At 37.8% G+C, this 24,557-nt stretch overlaps 1 protein-coding gene across 2 annotated transcripts; it reads left to right on the top strand.

Annotated features, from left to right (window-relative positions):
* Positions 1-1,479: 1,479 nt before the first annotated feature.
* SPATA9 (spermatogenesis associated 9) lies at positions 1,480-24,321 on the top strand. Of its 2 annotated transcripts, none has more exons than XM_024246863.3 (5): positions 1,480-1,706; positions 1,884-1,972; positions 8,830-9,057; positions 20,389-20,484; positions 23,721-24,321. In XM_024246863.3, the coding sequence occupies exons 1-5, from the start codon at positions 1,646-1,648 to the stop codon at positions 24,009-24,011; spliced, it is 765 nt and encodes a 254-aa protein (XP_024102631.2). In that variant the 5' UTR covers positions 1,480-1,645; the 3' UTR covers positions 24,012-24,321. The 2 variants fall into 2 exon arrangements, with proteins under 2 accessions (XP_024102631.2, XP_054411727.1); XM_054555752.2 differs by having other exon boundaries at positions 1,505-1,681.
* Positions 24,322-24,557: the final 236 nt, after the last annotated feature.

Here is a 24,557-nt window from a genome sequence, read left to right as displayed (position 1 = left end):
CAGAGGACTGATGAAAAGAGAAGAAAATTGGGTAAAACCAGTTGGGTAATGACATTGGAATCAGTGGATAAAAAGAACTAGGGGATGGTGGAAGGGAGGAGAATGGAGAACAGGGAAGAAGACCAGAAAGAGAAGGATCTGCCAGGTGTTCCTCTGCAGTGGACGCTGATGACCAACTATCTTGCTAGGACAGATAAAGTATTTCATTATCTCATAGACTCCCAGCGTGTGTATTCATCATTGTCTAGTATGATTTACTTTGTACTGATGGATTGCACTTTCCAAATGTTAAGGGCATAGTTATCTTAAGCATGAGAGTCATGAGAGGCAAGCAGGTTCTATTTTGGTTAGGAGAGGTGAATGTGGTATGGCAGAGGGTGTTCTAAGGCAGACTGTGGACTAAGAACACCTTGAGAGCTAGGGATTTTCAGGCTTCCCATGCTAGAGGAATCCTGGGATGAAGATTTCTCTTTCCCAAACTGTTCCCATGAAGAAACTTTCAGCAGCCGTGGCTTTATGCTTGCTGAAGAAAGTGGTCTAGCTGCAATTAAATATGAGGGCTTCAAATTAGAATGGGATTCAGGTTAACCAACTATTTCATTCACACTAAAATATAACTAGGCTGTCGGCCGGGCGCGGTGGCTCACGCCTGTAATCCCAGCACTTTGGGAGGCCGAGGCAGGCAGATCACGAGGTCAGGAGATGGAGACCATCCTGGCTAACACGGTGAAACCCCGTCTCTACTAAAAATGCAAAAAATTAGCCGGGTGTGGTGGCAGCGTCTGTAGTCCCAGCTACTCGGGAGGCTGAGGCAGGAGAATGGTGTGAACCTGGGAGGCGGAGGTTGCAGTGAGCCAAGATCGCGCCACTGCACTCCAGCCTGGGGCAACAGGGTGAGACTCCGTCTCAAAAAAAAAAAAAAAAAAAAAAAAAAAATATATATATATATATATATATATATATATAAAACTAGGCAGTCAATCAAGTCTGCATGGTATCAAGTCTGCATGGTATCAAGTTTTCCCATATTTGATCGGGGGAACTAATGGTCATCTGACGTGTGAGGGTACTAGGAGGGTAAAAGACGAAGAAAAGAGATTGAGATTATAAAGCAGAGAAACCAAAGACTTTACAGTTTTGCCCAAGTTTGACCTAGTGATCCTCATTGGTGAAGCAAAAACAATCTATTCAGAATCTTTCTGAATTCACTGCTGGTGTTTCTTTTCTATTTGGCATCATATATAAAGCATTTCTTTTAAAGCACACGCCAGTTTTTTTCAAAGGGACCTTTGTTCTCAGATGATCCATTATTTGTGGTATCACTGCAGAATTTGGGACAAATTTCAACTTATATCATAGAACTCCTTAGTGTACTTTATTATTCAATCCCCTCACTCCTTCCCTTATGCCTCCAAACACACTCTTCTTCCTCTTGCTGCCAGAGTGATGTCAGAAGATTCTGTAGCAGGTTCTCGGAAGCGTATTATGCAGTAACAAAGAATTCCAGCAGTGAGCTGTGAGTTCTGTCCTTGCTGGCTTTCCCAAGTGGAAGGCTACCCTCATCTTTCACTAATGGCAGACTAGGACAAGCATTACCCAGGCCCGCAAGCTTGTTAAGCACTAGGAACCCAAGCAAGAACTCACCATGCCAATCAAACCTGTTGGGTGGATATGTGGGCAGGTGTTGAAGAACTTTTCTGGAAGAAGTACACACAATCTTGTTGTAAAGGGTGTATGGGTGTGGGAACAACTGGGAATAAGATCCCCTAGAGTTCCTTTACTTTCCCAGTCATCTAGGAATTTGATCAAGTGTTTCATGTTCTTTTGAAACATTTAGGGGATGTTTTCAAAGTCTTCTTTTTCCTAACCTCTTTTTGTCTTAGTCGAGGGGATCCAGAAAGCAATCATGGACCTTGTAGATGAGTTTAAAGATGAATTTCCCACCATCCTAAGATTATCACAGTCTAATCAGGTAATGTGATTTTATAACCTTTAAAAGGAATAGAAAAAATATATTCTATTTTTAGTATCATACCAATTATTTAATGCTTGATTTTGAGATCAGTGCTGAAAACTTTAGAAAACACTAATTTTGCCTCAGAAAAACAAATTTCAAATATTATTCATTAAGAGGAGTCTTTGGGAAGCAGAGAGATTGTGGACCAAGAGGTGAGGTAGATTGAGAATTAAGTTTAAAGACAATAACTATGTCATTAGGATAAACACCTGGCAGTCTCTCATCACTACAATTGCAAAGTAAAATCAGAAAAATACCTAGATACACTTTAGCAAAAATCTATGACAATTAAATCAGTGCAAAAACTTGAGATAAATTTTAACAATGGAAAGATAAATACAACATGGATGTGTGTTTAATACGGAAAGAAAACAGTAGTATCAATTTAAATAAGGTATACCTGTATATTTTTTAAACCTGTGTTCCAAAAAGGATTTGAAACAGAGAAAATATTGGGAGTGAAGGAGGAGGAGGGTATATATTTTGAAGAGACATAAAGTCAGGAAAAAGTAACAACTTGTTTAGGGAACACATGTAAACTAATTTACTCCATTACACAGCTCTTAATGGAAAAATGTGGTTCGGTCATTTTGATCATAGTTGGAATAGAATATGCTGTGAAGGTACATGGTACAGGAACAATCCACTTATCCAGAAGTCAGACTCTTGGCAATGTCAAACATGAGGTATATAACCAAAACCTGGCAGTTAACAAAAAGCACTCTGAGTAACACAGTAATCACAAAGTATACATATTTCATTCCAAAGGAGGGGTATTAGAGCTAACTTTAACCACACCTGCAGACAACCAGCCATCAGACATTTAGTAAACACCTCACTATTGCTTGGGACTGGAGAGAGGAAATACAGAGATAAACAAGATGCGATCCTTTCCACCAATGAGCTTAATCTAATGCAGATAGAATTGTAAAGGAGTAATTGCATTAGAATATGGTAAGTGTTACCTCTCTATATCTAATTTAGAGGAGTGAATGACTCTACTGAGGAAGGTCAGAGAAGGCTTCATGGAGGAAGGATGCTTTTAAGTTGGGTCCCAAAGGATGAATAGTAGTTTTCAAGGTAAAGAAAAGGGTGGGATCAGTGGGTAGGGGCAGGGAAGCATATTCCGTTGGCAGTGGGGGTTAGGCCACAAAGTAGGAAACAGCATAGCATGTTTCCAAAATGTCAAATAAATATAAATTAAAGGCATGTAGGATAGAAGGGTTGAGATAGGAAATAGTAGGAAAAGGTGTGGAGGTCTTTGTATGCCATGTGAAAAAGACTGGACTTTCCCTTATATGTAACACAGGTATCAGCCACAGAAAGGTTTTGGGCTTGAAAATGATATTCAGTTTGCACATTGAAAATACTTTTTTAGTGGTAATGAGATCCGAATGGAGGCAGAGCTTCTAGGAAGATTTTGTTGCAAATGACAGCTAAGAACAAGGACATTAACGTTGGGAATAGAATGGGTTGAGCACAAGAGATATTTAGCATATTTTGAAACTGACAGTGTGGGATGAGAGAGAATGTGTAAAGGTTGAGGAAGATTCTGGATTTCGTGGGTGGCTAGAAGAATAGTGATCCCATTAACTAGGACCAAAGACAAGATGAGGAAGAGCAGCTTTAGAGATAATGAGTTTGATTGGATCACAGTTTAAGGGGTCATGCCACATCCTGTCCAAGCCTTGGAGTTGAGTTATAAATTGCATATGTAGGTTGGAAGCTCAAGAGAAGCCCGGCTGAAGATGTATATTTGGGAGTCATCAGTGTATAGTGTGTTGTTATAGTGCATAGTTAAACCATGTATTTAACTAACTGTAGTGTACATTTAAACAAAAATGGCAATCATCACTGCTCAAGAAGATTGTGTAGTAACATTAGGGCATAGGATAGAATGCCCGACAATGCCATTGTTTAAAGGGTTAGCAGGGCATCAGAGAAAAGAAGAGAATGAAGAGAATGAAATTTGATGAAAGCCATAGAAGTGGAGAGAAAAAGGAGAGAGGAATTAGCAGCAGTCAGAATCCTCAAAGACGTCAAGTATGGGATACATTTTTTAAAGTTATTTTGCATGTCAGTAAAAATTTAGCCAACACTAAGTGGATAAAATTTTAGTTACCCAGAAAATTTACTTATGTGGAACCCCTCATTCACCAATAATGGTTGCTGTGACTTAAACTCTTATTTAGCAAAAATAATGTTCTGTTCTGAATAGAAGGTAATTGTTATATACGCAGATGATTCAAATTACTGAGCTTATACATTTCTAAAAATAAGTTAACTGGGCCAGGGGCGGTGGCTCAGGCCTGTAATCCCAGCACTTTGGGAGGCTGAGGCAGGCGGATCACAAGGTCAGGAGATGGAGACCATCCTGGCTAACACGGTGAAACCCCATCTCTACTAAAAATACAAAAAATTAGCCAGGCGTGGTGGTGGGCGCCTGTAGTCCCAGCTCCTCGGGAGGCTGAGGCAGGAGAATGGCGTGAACCTGGGAGGCGGAGGTTGCAGTGAGCCGAGATCGTGCCACTGCACTCCAGCCTGGGCGACAGAGCGAGACTCCGTCTCAAAAAAACAAACAAACAAAAAGTTAACTGATAGGCATTCTTGTTTACCATTGAATTGGATGAGTTTTAACTGTCAGGACCCACTGAACTCCCTTAGCTATAGTAGAGTTCTGGGACTCGTAGAATGGACTCCTAGATGGTATAATAGAAGACAATACTGATTTAGCCTGTAAGATAATAGCCCTGGGGGAAGTGGACATTCCCAGTATCAGTCATCATAGGAAGAAGTGGTCATATTAGATACAGGACACCAGAACTTGGAAGGTTGGCCTTAGTGTCAGGGGAAGCAACTGCTTTCTGCCTTTGGCCAGCCCTCTCTTGGGTCTAGTGTTTGAGGAGGGGTGATACTAAAGTGTAGGAATCTGCAGGCACAGTAGTAACATGGCATCCAAGTGCTGGTCAGATCAGCTAAGCATGCAAGGTAAGGCTTAAGAGTTTCTGAGGGCAAACTGGGTTTTCTAATGCTGTATCTTAGACTTGGCATCCAGTTGCTCCCCCTTTTTGCATTCCCCTAGCCTTGGTATAAAGTCTTTTGAAACATTGGAGACTATTTTGGCTATGCTCTGGAGTAGGAAGGAAAGAGATGGGCAGATGTACATGCCTGGTCAATGTCAAATAGCTCAGGCCAGCACAGTAGTAATTATTTAGAAGACTCAGGGTGAATCCTAGGAAGCCAGAGACAGGCATGGAAAACCTTGTTATCGTTTTCAAGTTTTGATTCTCCCACCATTGCTGAAATCAGAGAAACTGGGGTTTTATTTAATCAAAGAAATGGCAACTTCATTCATTCATTTCTACCTTCCGAATAGCCTCATTATCATTAGAACCATAAGCATGGTTTATGGTGACATCAGTTGAATATTGTGATCCCCAAAGGTAAAGCTGTGAGTTCCTATTTCCAACTAAATGAAGTAATTTCCTTATAGAACTTTACCCAACTCAAATAGGAACATAATTAGTTACTTTATTTCTCATTTTCAAAACACTTAATATTGCTGTTTTCCCACTATTTCCTTTGAAGAATGTGTTGCTGAGATTGGCAAGAAACTTGAGTAGTTAGGAGATATTATCACATATTTGAAGTTATTTACCCTTCAAATATAAATTATGTGGAAAACATTACTAATACTCCGTTGTTAAGCAGATTATTTTTAAAAGGTTAAATTGTAAATGCTGCAAATTTTTTTTATTTCCAGGATGATCCATACTTCCCAAACAGTGAAAGGAATGGTCTTAAAAATTCTTAGAGGGCTTTATTAATTGGGTTGTATCTTAAAATTCTAAATTTTGTGATTAGTATTTAAATCTTCCTCCCCCCGCCACCCAGGCATGTATCTATTTAGGAAAAGGCCATCTTGCTGGCCTGGAACAAAAAAAGATTTGATGGGAGTGACGATGGAATTTTTGTAGAGGAATATACCTAGAATACAACCAGAATAATGATTACTAAATCATTCTTCCTGGATAGATTTTGAAGGAAATTTTCTTTTTGAGGCTAGGAAAGTTACTTTTATTTTATTTTACTTATTTTTTTGAGATGGAGTCTTGCTCTGTCGCCCAGGATGAAGTGCAATAGTGCAATCTCCACTCACTGCAACCTCTGCCTCCTGGGTTCAAGCTGTTCTCCTGCCTCAGCCTCCCAAATAGCTGGGATTACAGGTGTCCGCCACCATGCTGGATCAATTTTTGTATTTTTAGTAGAGATGGGGTTTCACCAGGTTGGCCAGGCTGGTCTCAAACTCCTGACCTCAAGTGATCTGCCCGCCTTGGCCTCCCAAAGTGCTGGGATTACAGGCATGAGCCATGGTGCCTGGCCAGAAAGTTAATTTTAGAATCTTGGCTTGAGATGATGGCTTCTGGGGTTCAGTTCTTTCCACCCCTTCTGTCCCAGCCAGCCCAGACAATAGCCTTAGTATCTACTTCCTTAGTAAAGAGTAATTTTTAAAGGTTTACACTTGCAAATTTCAAAAGATTTCCATATGATGAATTTAAAATAGTAAACCTTTAAATTATGTACTACAATTGGGTATCTAAAAAATTTTAATTTAGATGCTCATTCTTGGAATAAGAGAAAAATATTTTAGGATAAATAGGGTCAATTTTTGTGAGTTTTTAAATATGAAAGATGAATATATCTTTTTTCTGTTATCTTGTACTTAACCATATATACTACAAAATAGAAGTTGTAGACAGGACATATTAGAATCCATGCCAAAAATTTTGGAGTTTTATGCTCTTAGATGTACTTTTCTGAATTCTCTATGCTTTTTTGTTGTTGTTGGTTATTGTTAATGTGTGAAAAAAACTGCTAAGAAGGCACCAATGATGTTTGGAAATTACCTGTAATGGCATTTAGGTTTCTGAAAGTAATGAGACTATGACTGTCACTAGAATGCTAATTCAATTATATTTTTGTCTTTGGTGAGTTGTTTCTTGTGGAGAATTATCATTATTGTGAAAGTTATAGAATTGTGCACTGAAAACTTTCTGTGTGGTTTCTAATGTAATATTTGGTATTTTTTTGATGTTTCTCAAGATTAATTTGTTTTATTTTCTGATACTCTTCATTCATTCATTCTGACAAAGATAGAGTGCGTATTACATGCCAGACACTACTTTGGCTCTGGAGAAAAAGAAGCAAGCTAAATGGATATAAAACACTTACAAGTAAAAAACAATGAACAAGGAAAATAAACAATATAGTACATTAGTGTAAGTGTTAAGGAGAAGAAAAACTACAGCAGAGAAGGGATGCAAAATCGAGGTGCAGGGATAGAGAGCACAATTGATGATTTGGGTAGAGTGACCAAGAAAGTCTTAGTGAGAAAGCGATTCTTGAATGAAGATGTGAAGGAAGTGAGGGAGTGAACCTTGGGATGCTTGAGGAATCAAATGGCATAGCTAGTGCAAAATCCTAGACACCTAAAAACTTCAACAAGTTTTTAGGCAAGGGAAGGAAAGAGAAAAAGATGAGGCTGAACAGGTGAAGAAAAGACAACCTTTGTAGGGCCTTGTGGACCACAGTATGTACTTTGGCTTTTACACTGAGAGCAATTGGAAGCCACTGAAGCAGTTGAATAGAAGGAAAATATGATCTGACATAAGTTTTAATTAGATCTCTCTGGCTGGTGTATTGATGAACAGAATGAAAATAGGCAAAGGTGGAAGCAGAGAAACCACTTAGGAGGCAAATTCACTAATCTGGAAAATAGATGATGGTAGAATTCAAATATAATAGACTCGGTGCTGTACTGGGGGTAATGAGAAGTGGTCAAATTCTGGGACAAGGTAGAGAAAGAATTTAGTAAGATTTTCTGACAGGCTAGTTTGACAAATATAGAAGAGTAAAGTTCAGCATTGTAATTGCCAATGACAAAGAAATGGGCATGGCTGTAGCAAGAAGAAAATAAAAAAAGAAAAGCAAGATATATATTTAAAGAGTAGAGATCAAACAGAGAAATCAGTTAAGAAGAATTCTTGTTTGCTTAATAGCTCTTTAAAAATTCAGTGTGCATTTGGTACAGTGTACACTGCTCGGGTGATGGGTGCAGCAAAATCTAAGAAATTACCACAAAAGGACGTATTCATGTAACCAAATACCAGCTGTTCCCCAAAAACTATTGAAATTAAAAAATAATTTTTTTAAGTAAAAATTCAGTACACAAAATATGTAAATCTAGGAGGAAAATGAAACATTTGTATCTTTTTGCTGGTTACTTCAATTCTTGATATTTATCCCAGGGAAAAAAATATACATATATAAAGATTTAAAGTCTGGGTGTGGTGGCTCACACCTGTAATCCCAGTACTTTGGGAGGCTGAGGCAGGCAGATCACCTGAGATCAGGAGTTCGAGACCAGCCTGGCCAGCATGGTGAAACTCCGTCTCTACTAAAAATATAAAAATTAGATGGGCGTGGTGGTGCTCGCATGTATGCCCAGTTACTCGGGAGGCTGAGTCAGGAAAATTGCTTGAACCTGGGAGGCAGAGGTTGCAGTGAGCTGAGATCGTGCCATTGCACTCCAGCCTGGGCCACAAGAATGAAATTCCATTAAAAAAAAAAAAGATTTAAGTACATGGCAGGGAATTCAAGGGGTTTCATGGGGGGACAGAAATATTGGATGTTGAATATGTGCATGACACCATGCACAATGTAGTTATATAGTAGTCAGTCTCTGCCAGAAGTAGTTTTAATAATGCATTGGAGATTACACATCAGTTACTTTTCAATGGCCTATTTTTCAGAAAAGAGAACCTGCGCAGAAAACATCCAAAATCAGGATGGCTATTGCTTTAGCTAAGATTAATCGATCAACATTAATTCGCGGATTAAACAGCATATCCAGATCCTCCAAATCAGTGGCCAAACTTCTGCATCCTCAACTTGCATGCAGACTTTTAGAGCTAAGGGACATATCTGGTCGTCTGCTGAGGGAAGTTAATGCGCCGAGGCAACCCCTATATAACATGCAGGTAAGGGAATACTGCATATGCACAAGGACCCCTTTTTAAGAAACTTTTAAATTTGCAAAACTTAAAAAATAAAATGTGGTGAACTTGATTGTCCTATGTGTAAAACAGATATACTTGGATAAGAGAAATGAATGGTTGGGCCTTTTTAAAATATAGTGCAATGTGGACTTTTTTCTACCTTATTGTTTAATTGAACTATATGAAACTGTCCCTTTTAAATGGTGCAACTTAAATATATGCATGTAAATTACCATTTATGTTAAATCTAACAGAAATCTTACAACTAGCCTTAAAAATTATTGTGTTTTGTTCCTTTTTCCTCATAACTTTGTTATGTTTCCAAGGCAACCTTTGTTTGACATAATATATTGAGTATATTTACCTATAAATTCAAATTACATTTTCTACATTCTTACTGAGGCTCTGTTATATTTTATTGAAGACAACAACTCTTAAAACTTTTTTGGAATCAATTTCTTGCTTTCTAAACTTCACGGTGCAAAACTCAGAGTTTTTCAATTTGGGCATTATACAAAGCATCCTAAATGTCACTACAAAGATTCAGAATTTTGCAATTCTGGCATCTAAACTGCAGGACAAATTAATTTGAACTCTTTGTTGAAGGAGAAGAAAATGGGGCTCCAATTGAGTTAAACCAAAAAAGAAGATGTATTAGCTCCCATAAACAACCCAGAGCTGTTAAGATTCCCGACATGGCTGGATGCAGGTATTCAAATGATATCTTCTGGATCCTTTCTCGCTTTTGCTCAGTGTCTTGGTTCTTCTTTCTGTCTTGACTCCATTATTAGGCTGACTTTCCCCTCATAGTTGCAAGATAATTTGCAGCTGTTCCTTGGCTATATTCTTCCAGGTTCAATTCCAGCAGAAAAAAAAGAGAGAGAAAACCCCTGACCCCAATGGGAAAGTCTCCAGGTTCATTCCAAGAGCATGGCTTGTGTTCTTAGGGCTTACCTCTAAACCAAGGACATGAGATGCACTGATTGGCCTAGAACTTGATTACCTGCTTATCCCTAGAGCTGGGGTTGGAGCTCTGTCCAGACCACATGACCTGAGAGTGGTGTGGAATGGGGGAATCCTCAAACAAAAATCTGGGTTGCTTCAAGAAGGTAAAAAATGGATCCTGGATAGCTGAAATCAACAAATACCCTTTATGTTGGAGTCTCTCTTTAATGAAAGATTTTGACATTTCTAGAAAGCATCATATATTTCAGCTACAAATTGCCTGAGAGCAGCATTTATAAAAGGCTCTTTTATAATTTCTGATGTCTGAGAAAGCAAAAAATGGTTTGTGTTTGCCAACCACTGGATTCTTTATGAACTACGAGCCTTAATCCTGTATCTTTAGATCACTGAAAATAAACATAGCTGTGGCTCATGCCTGTAATCCCAGCACTTTGGGAGGCTGAGGCGGGTGGATCCTTTGAGCTCAGGAGTTTGAGACCAGCCTGGCCAACATGGCGAAATACTGTCTCTACTAAAATATTGGCCAGCATGGTGGTGTGCCTGTAATCCCAGCTACTCAGGAGGCTGAGGCAGGAGAATCACTTGAACTGGGAGGCAGAGGTTGTAGTGAGTCAAGATTGCACCACTGCACTTTAGCCTGGGCAACAGAGCAAGACTCTGTCTAAAAAAAAAAAAAAAAAAAAAAAAAAAGAAAAAGAAAGAAAAAGAAAAAAAAGGAAAATAAAAAGCAAAAGAGAAACAAAGCTAAACCATATTATCTTAAATCCCCACTGAAATATCTTTCTAAACCTAATGTTTTGACTTCATGTTTCTTTCCTTGCATTGTCAAACCTATAGTTTTTTATAGAGGGTTGGTAGAAGAAATGTCTTTTGAAGAATACTTCTGTATTTAATATGAAATAATCTTTAAAGACACAGGCCATTATGCTATTCAGGGTCTTCCTTTTTGCTTCTCTGCTAAGTCAGAACTGTGAAGGATCTGAGATCTTACACTACCCACAAGCTAACAAATTAGCCTGCCACAACTGTACACACACATATGCACATGCACACACACACACACAAACACACACACAACGAGCCTTGGGTCACGAACACATGGTTTATTATTCACAGCAAAAGCGTCAGCCAGAGCAGTATCTTGTGCTGGTTCCCTAAGCTTGAATTCCTTAGGGCAATGTGATGCGGGCCAAATGTTGCCTGTGCACACAGTACATTGCATCACAGGAGAGAGGAACCTTGAAATCAGGAGACTCTGGGGACTTTTTATAGGGACACTGGCACATCTCCCTAGCCTCCTCTCCAAAAAGATATACAGATGGAGAGACAGAGAGAGGGAGAAAGAGAGAGAGATTAATTATTCATTACCCTGGAATATAAGTACATGTTTCAGGGAAAAAGGAGAGGGCTTTATTTTTAGTGGCCTATGACATGTTCAAGGAGGTACATGTCTCTCTAGAGGGATATACTTTTTCTACTTTGCAAGGCTGTTTGCTATTCAAACATGTCCTTTCCTCAGAAGGGCCAATCTGCACAGGAATGAGAGAAATCCATGGAGACTTAACTCCCAACACTCATGAAAATTCAGTGGCAAGAAAAAAAATCTGTCTTTCCAGTTGAATTTGTGTGTTTTTATCCAGTAATGAGAACTAAGAGACATAATCTGTTTGCCTTTTTACTTTGACTGATAATGAGTTTCTGAGGTAAATTTAGAGATCAAGTGTGATAACTTATTCCAGGAACCTAAGAAAAACAGGCTTAGGGACTAAGTGACTTGTGCAAGGTCAGGATGTTAACTGTGACTATCTTTTCTGACATTAATTTAAAATCCATGATTATGAAATCTCTTCTTCTTTGCCCTTATTCTAATTATCTTATGTGATCTATATTGCATCTCACTTATAATTTTCTTATGTTATAATTTTAACTGAAACTTGAAAAGAACTTCAGAGTTTTGTTTCTTTAAAAAAAAAAAAAAAAAAAAAAAGCCTCTTTTGGCCTTGGTGGTGAAACTGTCCCTCTAGAGAAATTGTGCTTGCTGCTCTAGGGGTTCCAGCAACCTGAGACCAATCTTTATGTTTTTTTCAGCTTAGGATTTCCTGCATCACACTGATAGGGTAAATTCAGATCCCTTTATAAGGGGAAAGCTTCGCATTTTAATCTCTCATGGGAGTCCCACATGGAGACCAGCTTCCTTTCTTCCTGTTCTGGTGGATGCAATTGTTTGAGTCCCAATTTCACTGAAATTGCAGTTCTGCAAAGGCTTGATCTCCACCTCACACCTACCCAAGCCTCATATCCAGTCTCTGTATTAATACTCAAGCACCCAACCATTATTTTACGGTCCAGTAACATCTCCAGAGTTCCTGGGATATAAGCTCACATACTTGCTGCTCTGGCTTTTAGTTCCCTTTTTGTTTGTGGCATTGGGGGTGGGGGGAAAGGTCCCTTTCCTTTTTGTAAGCTCAATTTTGTATTACATCTTTGGAACTTCATTTTTATAGCATTTCTGTTTCTTTTTTTTTTTTTTTTTTTTTTTTTTACTTTTTTTTATTATACTTTAAGTTTTAGGGTACATGTACCCTAAAACATTTCTAGGTGTTTTTGTGTGAGATGCTCCACATTAGCTCAGTCTGCCATGTGTATGGAACCAGATGTTTTTCAGCTTTACTTCTTAATATCTTCCAAGTTTTAAGATGATTAAATTTATTGGAAGTGAAATATAGTTCTACATTTTTATTTATTCAACAAATAGTGGCCAGGCATGGTGGCTCATGCCTGTAATCCCAGCACTTTGGGAGGCCGAGGTGGTGGATCACCTGAGGTCAGAAGTTCAAGACCAGCCTGGCTAACATGGTGAAACCCTGTCTCTACTAAAAATACAAACATTAGCTGGGCGTGGTGACAGGTACCTGTAATCCCAGCTACTCAGGAGGCTGAGGCAGGAGAATCACTTGAACCCTGGAGGCGAGGTTGCAGTGAGCCAAGATCGTGCCACTGCACTCCAGTCTGGGCAAAAAGAGCAAAACTCCATCTCAAAAACAAAAAAAAAGTTATTGAAAACCTGAAATGCAAAATCACTAGATTAGGTACCAGGGACTCAGAGATGTCTAACCCTTGCCCTACGGACTGTGGGGCTCACAGGCAAATAAGCAAACAGTGTCAGTAGGATGTAGCAAGTGGATGATCAAAGTATGCAAAGTGCACTACAGAAGCATCAAGAAGAGACATAGCATTCCAAAGAGTGGTCCACGTAGACATTCCAGAGATAGGATACTGTATCTGAGTCTTGAAGGAGGAGGAATTAGCCAGATGAGAAGTAGGAGAATCATTCCAAGAAAAGAACAGTATATATGAAGATATTGAGGTGAGCGAGAACATGACTTATTTGGAGAACATAAGTAGTTCCGTATGGCTGGAGTGAGACAAGTGAGAACAGTCCCAGGTCAGAGGTTCCAGGGTCCTTGGGGGCTGGGGTTAGGAAGAAGCTTTACATGGGAAGTATACAGTAGCTAGGGTTGATAATCAGAATTGCCAGTGAGGGAAAACTAAGTTGTAGTAAACAACGTGTTTCAAACCTCAAGGCTCAGTGAGGACGGAAACAGAACTGCCTATGAGGACAATGGCCTGGAGAGTCAAAGGTACAACCGGAATGTATGAGATGTGGCAGAGGTCAATGGATTGGTCTGTAAATGGAGTGTATCCATGGTACCAGAGTGTGCTGAGAGGAAAGTGCAGTAGTATGAGAAGCCACATCAGACAGAGTTCAGCTTACCCAGAGTGGATTCCAGCATGAATTCCTTTAAGAATTGTCAAACTGCCTGTCTCAGGTGGAGCTTTGGGGAAGTAAGAGGGGTGAAAGCTGGAAGGACCATGCAAGGGGATATGCTTTGTGGATGCATGAAAGATATCACTCTAGGAAAACTTAGCTGTAAGAAGGTAAGTGGCCTGGTTAACTTATCTGAAGGTGTCTTTCAAATATCTTCTGGATGTGTTCTGTCTGGTCACTGTTTTGTGCATGACAAATGATGAAAAAATGCATTTGTAGCTGGAGCACCTTAAATAGCTCTACCAAAACTCTCTATTATATGGCTGAGAATACCAGTGAGGCAGGTGACTTCCTTTGGAAACAAAGAAATAGAGGAACATTTTCATTGGGACACAAACAACAACTAGAATAGTGTTTCAGCTCTTCGACATGGGGAGTTCTGAGATGCAGCATCCATTAATGGTCTCCTCAAGGTGAAGAATGGACACTGGCTCAGGAGCTCCCTCTGCCATCCACCCGGGCCTTTCTGATTGGATGTTCAGCTCTAGAGCATGCTTAATATGTCATAGCGTATTGAAATGTTGTGCCAAATAGAAGTTTCCCAAAGACCCAACCGGCAGGAATGGCCTAAAGCGATTCTAATGGCCTGAGACATCTGCACAAATGGTTGGAGTCAAGCCTTTCCAGCTTGCCACCTTGTTAGAAGAGGGTTCTTTTGCACTTGGCTCTATGGATGCTGAATAAAATTATTCCTCAAACCCCTCCAGGTTCTGCAGGAATGAGACTGCAGTGATAGAATTGTGGCTAGTTCTATAAAAAGCCTCAGGAATGGAAAACTCTTAGTAGAGAATTTCCTAGTAGTTTTCAACATCTCCAGTGCCAGTACTTACAGAATGGTGCATCTGCTTAGCCTTGTGAGTTGCCTGCCTGAGTTGAGTCCGCAGCTGCTCTAGGCTGCAGTGACCTAGATAATCGCCTTGAATGCTGACTTCAGCCAAGACACGTCAGCTCCCAGACATCATTGTTGATTCTGGCAGGCCAATGCAGAGCCACAGGACCAAGAGCTCTTCCTGTGATAGACTCATCCCTATAATGGCATTAGAGTTGACTGTTTTTACTTTGTATACACATTGCGGCATGGTATAGGATAAGATAGGGACCAAAGTGAAGAAAATCCTCAGCGTTTACAATGCCTGGGCTGTAAGGTGGATCCCAGTGAACTTGTGTTCTTTTTTCAGGATAAGGACCAGAAACTTACCTATGTAAAGTTTCTTCCTTACCCCACCCTCTAAGTTAGACTCCAATTTGGGGTTTAAACTATAAACCTCATAAATATCAGGAAGTTCTGTAGGTCCTACATGGGCCTGCCATGAGGCTAATTTGGCTGGTATAATCAAGACCCGGGGAAACAGGATATTTTCTAGATAGTAGAACTCCTGGGTTCTTGAAGACATACAGTACTCCTCCACGTTGGCAAAGGGATTAGGACATTTGAGCCTTTACAGGACCACCGGATTAAAAGCTTGTTTAAGAACAATGTTCTACAGAATGTTAACACTGGGGTTAATAAAGTCATGTAGCTTTCTTTAAAGTCAGGAGTCTTTCCTGTATTCAAAGGTGTTGTGAGTTGCTAAGCAAAGACACATTCGTGCAGCTTTTCCAAACTTAACAGGAATACTTTTTTCCTGGACCTCTCTATAAGTAGCAGTCAGTGTTTCCTGCGACATTTGTCTGAGAGTTAGAATTTCCCCTACGACTCCCCTCGTAACTCTCATCAGGGTGGTTTTGGACAATGTAAACTACATGGGGCCTGGTAATTCTCCAACCTTCAGGTCATGAATAAGTGAATCTTTACTGCTCACTGTTGGGTTTTTTGTGTGATTTATCTTAATAGTGAAAATAAGATGAACACACATACTTCTTTTATGAGATAAGGCAGTCAAAATTATGTGGAAAAAGTTGAATTAAAGGTTCAAAATGTTTTTACTGCTCAAATATCCATATATTTTACATGTTTTACATGACCAAATTTAAAAAGAAATATATGAACATAACATTGATATCAAGATTTTTTTTAACTCAAATATGCACATAAAGTGAAATTAATATAACAAGGTTGAGATAAAAATTTTGAAATAGGCCAAGATCATCTAAAGACTGCCACTTACCAAATTTCTCCTGTTTTTTATCTTAGCTTTTACCATACACTATTTCTGCTCAAAGCAAGACAAAAATGAAACAGCATGGTTTATAATATGAAAAACATGTTTTTAAAGTGAATCATAAAGTTGAAAAATGGCTACTTGCCAGGAGCCACATATATTTTGGAGGAAATATATTTTCTTGTTACAGGAATTAAAAGCATTAAAATAATTAAATATGACCCTTAAACAATATAAAGATAAATTATTCAGAAGCATAACCTATATCAAGTACATAATTTATTTTGAAACTAATCAGCTTTAATTACTTTTAGGTGAAGGACAAAACCTGAGAAAGAAAGATGTAATAAAACAGAGTAATTCCTCATGTAGACACCCATATTCATCCATTCTTGCACTTCTATAAAGAAATATCTGAGTCTGGGTAATTTATAAAGAAAAGAGGTTTAATTGGCTCATGGTTCTGTAGGCTGTACAGGAAGCATGGCAGCATCAGCTTCTCGGGAGGCCTCAGGTAACTTACAATCAAGGTGGAAGGCAAAGGGGAAACCAGCACTTCACGTGGCTGGAACAGGAGGAAGAGAGAGAGGTGGGAGAGGCCATACACTTTTATACAACCAGATCTCATGAGAACTCACTATCCTGATGACAGTACCAAGTGGGGATGGTGTTAAACCATGAGAAACTGCCCCCATGATCCAATGACCTCCCACCAGGCCCCACCTCCAGTATTTGGTATTACATTTCAACATGAGATTTGGTGGGGACACAGAACCAACCCATACAACACAACTTTTATTTTTATTGTATATGGCCTACCAATGATTGAACATGGACCTCCCACTATGAATTCATATATTCACAAGCTCAAGAACCTTTTCACTCTGCTAGGAGGTATATCTGCTTTTCTTCCTCCTAGAGAGTCTGCTCTCTACTTGTATATTTGTCTCCGTGTAGCCTAAAAGTGGGATTCAAAGGCATACTATCAATTTGATTCTTTCTAGAGAGAAAAAGCAGCAGCTACTTCCTTTCCTGGAAACTCTTTCCAGAAGCCAGGAATTCTGGGAAATGCTGCAGGTGACCTATGGAGGGAGTGGGCAGAAACTTTCCCTATCTATCCCTACATCTAGGAGTTAGTACGGCCTGAGGAGAAAGGAGGAAGAAAGAAAACAGCCTTTCCCCAACCCCCAGCACCCCCACCCCCCACTCTTAGCTACTAGGCTAGATCCTATTCTTGGTTTCCTTGTTCTGTAAATCACTTAAGAGGGAAGAAGGAAATTGCAGTGGGCAATTTTGTTCTGCATTCAGTAGTGGCAGCACTAAGCAAACACTGAGCATACTAGAACAGGATGTACACATATTTTAATAATTTCATTTACAAAATACCATATGTACTTTCAACCTAACATAGAAAATATAGAAAACAAGAAAGAATATAATTTCTCTGAACCTGTGGTCTTATTTCATAGGTGTGTTAGAGGATAAAATGAGACAATGCAAGGAAAGCCAGTAGAATAGAACCTAGCATGTAACGAGTGTTCTACAAATGTTAACTATACAAAGCCACATAATTAATCATAACAGCAATTAAAATTTTGGTGCATTTCTGTCCAAACTTCTTCTATGCAATATTAATTGTGTTTATTTTAATCATAAAAACATGGGACGTAGAATTTTTAAGCTTTATACTGGAGTATACAGAATAGTGCACAAATTAAGTGTATAGCTCCATACATTTTCATAGATTGAACACATCTTGGTGAGCAGCACTCAAGAAATCTCATGCTGCCTTGCAGTCACTAATTCTCACCCTTGCTAGGATAATGGTTTCCTTTTCTTCCAACAGCATAGTTTGGCTTGTTTTTGTATGTTATATAAATGGAATCAATCATACTTGTTATGCTTACTATTTTGAACCATGATCGTTCTCTATTATTATTAATATTCCCTCTCTAATAAGGGACTATTAATGTCCCTTAATACTACCCATGCACAGACATTTTACTAAAAATTTTACAAGCATTTTCTTATTTATCTTTATAGCAAATCTATGAGATAAACATTAGCTATTATTCTCAATTTGGAGATGAGGGAAACAAAGCTTAGAGGAAAGAATTAATTTGTCCAAGATTTCATTACTCAAGAACTCTGGGGCTAGAGATTAACTACATCTATTTACTCCAGAGTCCATCCCTGTAATGCAGTCCTTTGCCACTCTTCATGAGCAGTAGTGTATCCCAAGGCAGCGTAGCTTAATGATCAGGTTAACAACTTGGGCCCTGGAGTACAATTTCCAGTTTACACCTCACTTTGCTACTTACCAGCTATATTACCAGGGGCAAGTTGCCTACTTTTCTTTTTTCTGCTTTCCAGTTGTGGAATGAGGATAATGATAATACCAACTTCATAGGATTGTTTTAAGAATTAAATGTGAATACTTATAAAGTACATTGAACAGGACCTGGTAGACAGTGCCATATAAGTGTTTGTTCAACAAAAAGTTATCACATGTTCTTCAGAAGTACCTTGTATTTATTTATTTTGAGATGGAGTTTTGCTCTTGTTGCCCAGGCTGGAGTGCAATGGCATGATTTCACCTCACTGCAACCTCTGCCTCCCGGATTGAAGTGATTCTCCTGCCTCAGCCTCCCAAGTAGCTGAGATTACAGGCATGTGCCACCACACCTGGCTAATTTTTGTATTTTTAGTAGAGATGGGGTTTCACCATGTTGGTCAGGCTGGTCTCAAACTCCTGACCTCAGGTGATCCACCTGCCTCAGTCTCCCAAAGGGCTGGGATTACAGGTGTGAGCCACTGTGCCCGGCCCAGAAGTACCTTTTAAAAGGCTGCATACTATTCACAATAGCCTAGATATAGAATCAACCTACGTGTCCAACCACAGTGAATGGATAAAGAAAATGTGGTTTATATACACAATTGAATACTATTTAACCATCAAAAAGAATTCTGTCATTTGTGATGGCAAGGATGAATCTGGAGATCACGTTAAATGAAATAAGCCAGGCACAGAAAGACAAGTACCACACGATCTCACCCACATGTGAAATTTTAACAACAACAACAAAAAGTTGATATCATAGAAGCAGAGAGGAGAACAGTGGTTACCAGAGACTAGGTAGGGAAAGGGGAAAAGGGAAGGATGGTGAGAGGTTGTTAAATGGGTACAAAATTACAATTAGATAGGAATAATAAATGCTGGTGTTCTACTGCACAGTAGGGTGACTACGGTTAACAGTAAAATATTATGTATTACAAAATAGCTAGAAGAGAGGATCTTTTAATGTTCTCACCACAAAGAAATGATAAATGCACAATGTGATACAGATGCTAAGTACCCTGATTGGATCATTATATAACATAGACTTCTATGGAAACATCAAATTGTACTCCTTAAATATGTACCATTACAATGTGTCAATTAAAAATACATAAAAGGTTTGAAAAAATAAAAAGATTGCATAATATACCACTGAGTGGCTATAACATAATTTTCCTAACTATTCTGGAATCATTGTTTTAGTTTTTTCAATGTTATAACTCTTTAATGAACGTTGTCTAATGAACATTATATGCATGTTTTTGCCATGCATTTATATGATTTTATCAGCTACAGCCTGTACCTTTTGGAAGTTCACCGAAGCCATTAAGTTGCTTGGCTCTTACTTCAGAGGAGCCTGGCTAACCGTTGCTTCACTGCTGAATGGAAAGGGAATGTTTTTCCTAAAGTCCTCATTTCATACCCTGCTGAAGGCAACAGAGGTGGCCCATGAGACAGTATAACTGAGTATGTTAAGCTGATATGTTTCAGGCCGGTACACCTACTGCCAGAAACTAGAAACACAGGAGAGGCAACTTCATTATTGGTGTTAAACTTTGTTTCATGAGAGCCTGTTGCATATGAGCACAGAACATTTTCTGAAGCTTAATGATCATCTAAGGTTAATGCTGGCCTTCAGCAGTCTCATGATTAACATTTCCAAGCAGGTCATTAATCTCTAGGAAAAGCTTATTATTTTGATTGCTGTTTACTTAATTGAGGTTGTGAATAATTAGTAAAGAATGATTACATGGATTTGAACAAACGAGACTGTTTTTCTAATATGCACAGCAGCACCGCCTAGTGTGCACAGTTGGTAATTGGGAAAAATTAGTCATTTAGATCGCAGAAATGCAAGATTTTTATAGATTTGTCACAGGTTTTGATTAGCACAAGAAAGTGTCTTCTTGTTAAAAAAGGAAAAATAAACAATTTTCACAATGTGAAAAAGCCCAGATAGCTCTAAAGTAGATGACTTTCTTTAGAAAAAAAAAAATTCTCATTTTACAGTAACATTGTACAATATGACATTGAAACATTGAAAATGTTTATTAAGAAAATCTTTTCTGTTTTTGCAGGTCAGAAAGGGTTCTTTGTTTGAAATCATCTCCTTTCCAGCAAAGACTGCTTTAACTAGCATAATATATGCTTCATATGCAGCACTAATTTATTTGGTAAGTTAAGAAAATTATTAGAATCTAGAAATAAATCTACTTATTTTATGTAATGTTAATAATACTGTGCAATAGTATACTGTACAATATTTAGTGTTACCATTCACAAACAGTCTCGTTACACAAAACAATTTTATATTAAAAATTTCCTTTTCTGATGAGCCAGGTCAATCCACCAAAACCCAGTTTGCTTAAATAACTAAAATTTTATTTTTATAAAGTTTATTACCACTTGAATATTTTTGATCAAGAATTTTTAGTTCTACTGTTATTTAGCTACAGTTGTTTTTTTCAGCCATTGTACCATGGTTGGCTAAAGTTCAGTATTCTAACATTTGGGGTTTCTCACTTTGGGGAACGCAGGTATTAGTGTATTTTGGATTACAAGTGCTGTGCATGAGAAAAATATAAAAGATTTTTTAATTATAAGGGTTTTATTTTCTATTAATAGCCACTTAAAAAACTGTAACACACAGAAAGGAAAGTGTACAGCTTAATGAATTATCACAAAATCTATTAATCTCTATACTACCCAGGTCAAGAAACAAAACATTACCATAATTCCAGAAGCCTCTTTCTTGCCCCTCACAATCACTACCCTTTCCTATACAGGATATCACTATTTTGACTTGTAATACTACTGATAGTTTGACTGCTTGAATTTTATATAAATAAAGTCATTAGTACATATTCTTTTGTGTTTGTCTTTTGCCCAACACTGTTTTAAGATCATTCACTGCCTGTAGCAGTAGTTCGCTCATTTTCACTGCTGTGTAGTATTCAGTGATTGACTGTATCAACATTTATCCATTCTACTGCTGATGGACATTTGGATTATTTCGTTTTGGCTACTATGAATAAGGTTGCTATAAATATGAGTTCATGTCCTTTGTAGGGACATGGATGAAATTGGAAATCATCATTCTCAGTAAACTATCGCAAGGACAAAAAACCAAACACTGCATGTTCTCACTCATAGATGGGAATTGAACAACGAGAACACATGGACACAAGAAGGGGAACATCACACTCTGGGGACTGTTCTGGGGTGGGGGGAGGGGGGAGGGATAGCATTAGGAAATATACCTAATGCTAAATGATGAGTTAATGGGTGCAGCACACCAGCATGGCACATGTATATGTATGTAATTAACCTGCACATTCTGTACATGTACCCTAAAACTTAAAGTATAATAAAAAAAAATTCCTGTACATATCTTTTGGCGAAACTGCTAGGCCGTAAGGTATGCATGTGCTGATACCTAGTAGATATTGCCAAAGAGTTTTCTAAAATGGTTTTTTAACAATTAACAGAAATCTCAGATTTTTTAAGTCCAAGTTGCTCCACATCATTACTGACAGTATTGTCAATCTTCTCCATTTTAGCCATTTTTGTGGGCATGTAGTATAATCACATTGTGGTTTTAATTTGCATCTCCTTGACTATTAATGAGACTGAGTACCTCTGCATATATTAGTTGGACATTTGGATATCCTCTTTGTTAATTTCTGTTAAAATCTCTTCTTGCTTTTCTATTGAGAGATGTCTTTCTTAAAACAATTTTTGATTTTTACTTTAAAAAACATATTCTAGGAGCCTGTCCTTTTTTGATTATATATGGACAAACTTCTTCTCTTACTCTGTGACTTGCCTTTTCATTCTTTTAATAATGTCTTTTAAAGAAGAAATTCTTAGCCAGGCATGGTGGTGTGTGCCTATAATCCCTGCTACTCAGGAGGCTGATGGGGGAGGCTGAAGCAGGAGGATACCTTGAGCCCAGGAGTTTGAGACCAGCTTGGGCAAAATAGTGAGATCCAGTCTTAAAATAAATAAAAGCATATCATAATTTTAATGTCATCCAATTTATTAATCTTTTCCTTTATGTTACGTGCTTTCTGTGTCAAAGAGAATCTTGACTTACACCTAAGGTCACGAAAATATTCTCCTGTTATATTCTAGAAGCTTTATTAGTTTACCTTTCACCTTTAGATTTATGATTCATCTTGAACTAATATGAGGTAAGAGTCAAATTTTTCCCCATGAGTATCCAATTGATCTATTTTTCTTTAAAAAAAGCCCTTTTTCTATTGTCCTAGAACACTCTTTTTTGTATAAATCAAGTGTCCTTTATACGTAGGTCTGTTTATAGATTCTCTGTTCTATTCAGTTGGTCTATTTGTCTATTCTTGAACCAATTGAGCACTGTATTAATTACAGGAGCTTTATATCTTCATAACTGGGAGAATAAGTCCTCTTTCCAGTTCATGAATATAATATATCCTTCTATTTATTTTGGTACTCTTTAATTTCTTTTAATCATTTTTATGTTTTTTTGTTAGCATTCTTACACATTTATGTTAATATATCATATCAAAACATACAAGAAGTCCCAATTAAGAGCCAAGCAGGTGTGTGCATATGTGTGTGTGTGTGTGTGTGTGTGAGGACCTCAATCCTTTTGCTGTTACCTCTTTAGGAAAACCTTCTAAGTGTTTATAATCCTTTATATTACCTTGAGGCATTTCTTTGGTGAAATAAACTGGTTTAAGTCTTCTCATATTTCATGAATTTTCTGTTCTCATTGCTTGCCTTGAATACTTAGCATCATCATCATCTTCATCATTAGTAAACTTACAGAGTAGGTTTAATTAATGTAGTCCTTAGTGGTTCTGAATTTTTGAAGTTATTTTTCTCTGTTTTATTTTTGACACTCCTCTCCTTAAAGTACTGAGTGGCATTTTTGGAGGGGGCAGTGGATCACATATTCACTCAGAAACCACTGATAGTAGCTTACTAAATTCTTACTGGTATGTTGATGTCCTTTCATTGTACATGTAAGTATAAGCAAAGTCTAGGGGGAAGAAAATTAAAACAAAAAAACTACTTTGAGAAAAACCATGTTTGAGGACAAATTCCATCTCTCAGAAAATGTTTCATTTAATTACATCAAGAGAATAAAGACGTAAAACAGCTAATGAACTGAGGGAAAAAGATGTAAAACATATATTTATTGAAGCATACTAGGTTTTAAATTGTTCTCTAGATTGTAATGTATTATTTAGAACAATCTCCCAATGCTTATTATATTACGTACCTCAAGGTCCTGAAAAGAAGTGTTTTTTATTAGATTAAGTAGATTAAATGACTTTATGTGAAACACTATATTGTATGTTTTTAATCTGTGGATAGTAGCTTAAAAAGAAACTTTATTTTACAAACTCTTTTTATTGTATAGGCAGTCTGTGTTAATGCTGTGCTGGAGAAGGTAAAGAACATCTTCCAGGAAGAAGAATCCATAAGGCAAAACAGAGAGGAGAGTGAAAATTGTAGAAAAGCCTTTTCTGAGCCTGTGCTTTCGGAGCCTATGTTTGCTGAAGGTGAAATCAAAGCAAAACCTTATAGGTCACTGCCGGAGAAGCCCGACATTTCAGATTACCCCAAGTTTCTTGCTAATAAGCAGAGTAATAACATCCAAGTTTTACATTCTGTGTTTGACCAATCAGCTGAAATGGATGAGCAAATCTGAATACAGATATCACTGAACAGAACTTAAGAGTTATCTATTTAATGGCAGATTTCATCTGACAAAACTCAGAGTCTAGTTTACATATTCTGAATTGCTCTGCTTTCTTAAAAAAAAAAGAGAAGGGGGCTACTATTAAAATGTCATTTTCTAGTATTTACATGATAGAGTAAATAAAATGAATATTGATGTGGAATATATGTACTGACTACATACTTTTAATGAACAAGAAAATCCATCCTCTGGTAGGTTAGACTTTACACTGTGGTTTATAATATAAGCATATTTATAATACATTAATGTTTTTATTAAAGACTTGTTTTGAGTGTCTAATTCTTTACTTGGGAGAAAAAAAAGCCCCATCAAGATGCTGCATATCAAAATAAAAGAATATTTATTTTTTATATGCAGACTGGAGAGTTTGAGTCTGCGTATTATTATTTTGTAAATCACTTGTAAAGTTATGAAGGATTTGCAATTCACAGATGTCATAAATTTATAAAACAAAATATTATTTACAAATGTGATGAGAAGATTTCTGTATACGAA

Source organism: Pongo abelii, chromosome 4, assembly GCF_028885655.2.
Source record: "Pongo abelii isolate AG06213 chromosome 4, NHGRI_mPonAbe1-v2.0_pri, whole genome shotgun sequence".
Classification (NCBI taxonomy): domain Eukaryota; kingdom Metazoa; phylum Chordata; class Mammalia; order Primates; family Hominidae; genus Pongo; species Pongo abelii.
Note: the sequence above shows the minus strand (reverse complement) of the source record. Positions and strands in the feature narration are given on the sequence as shown.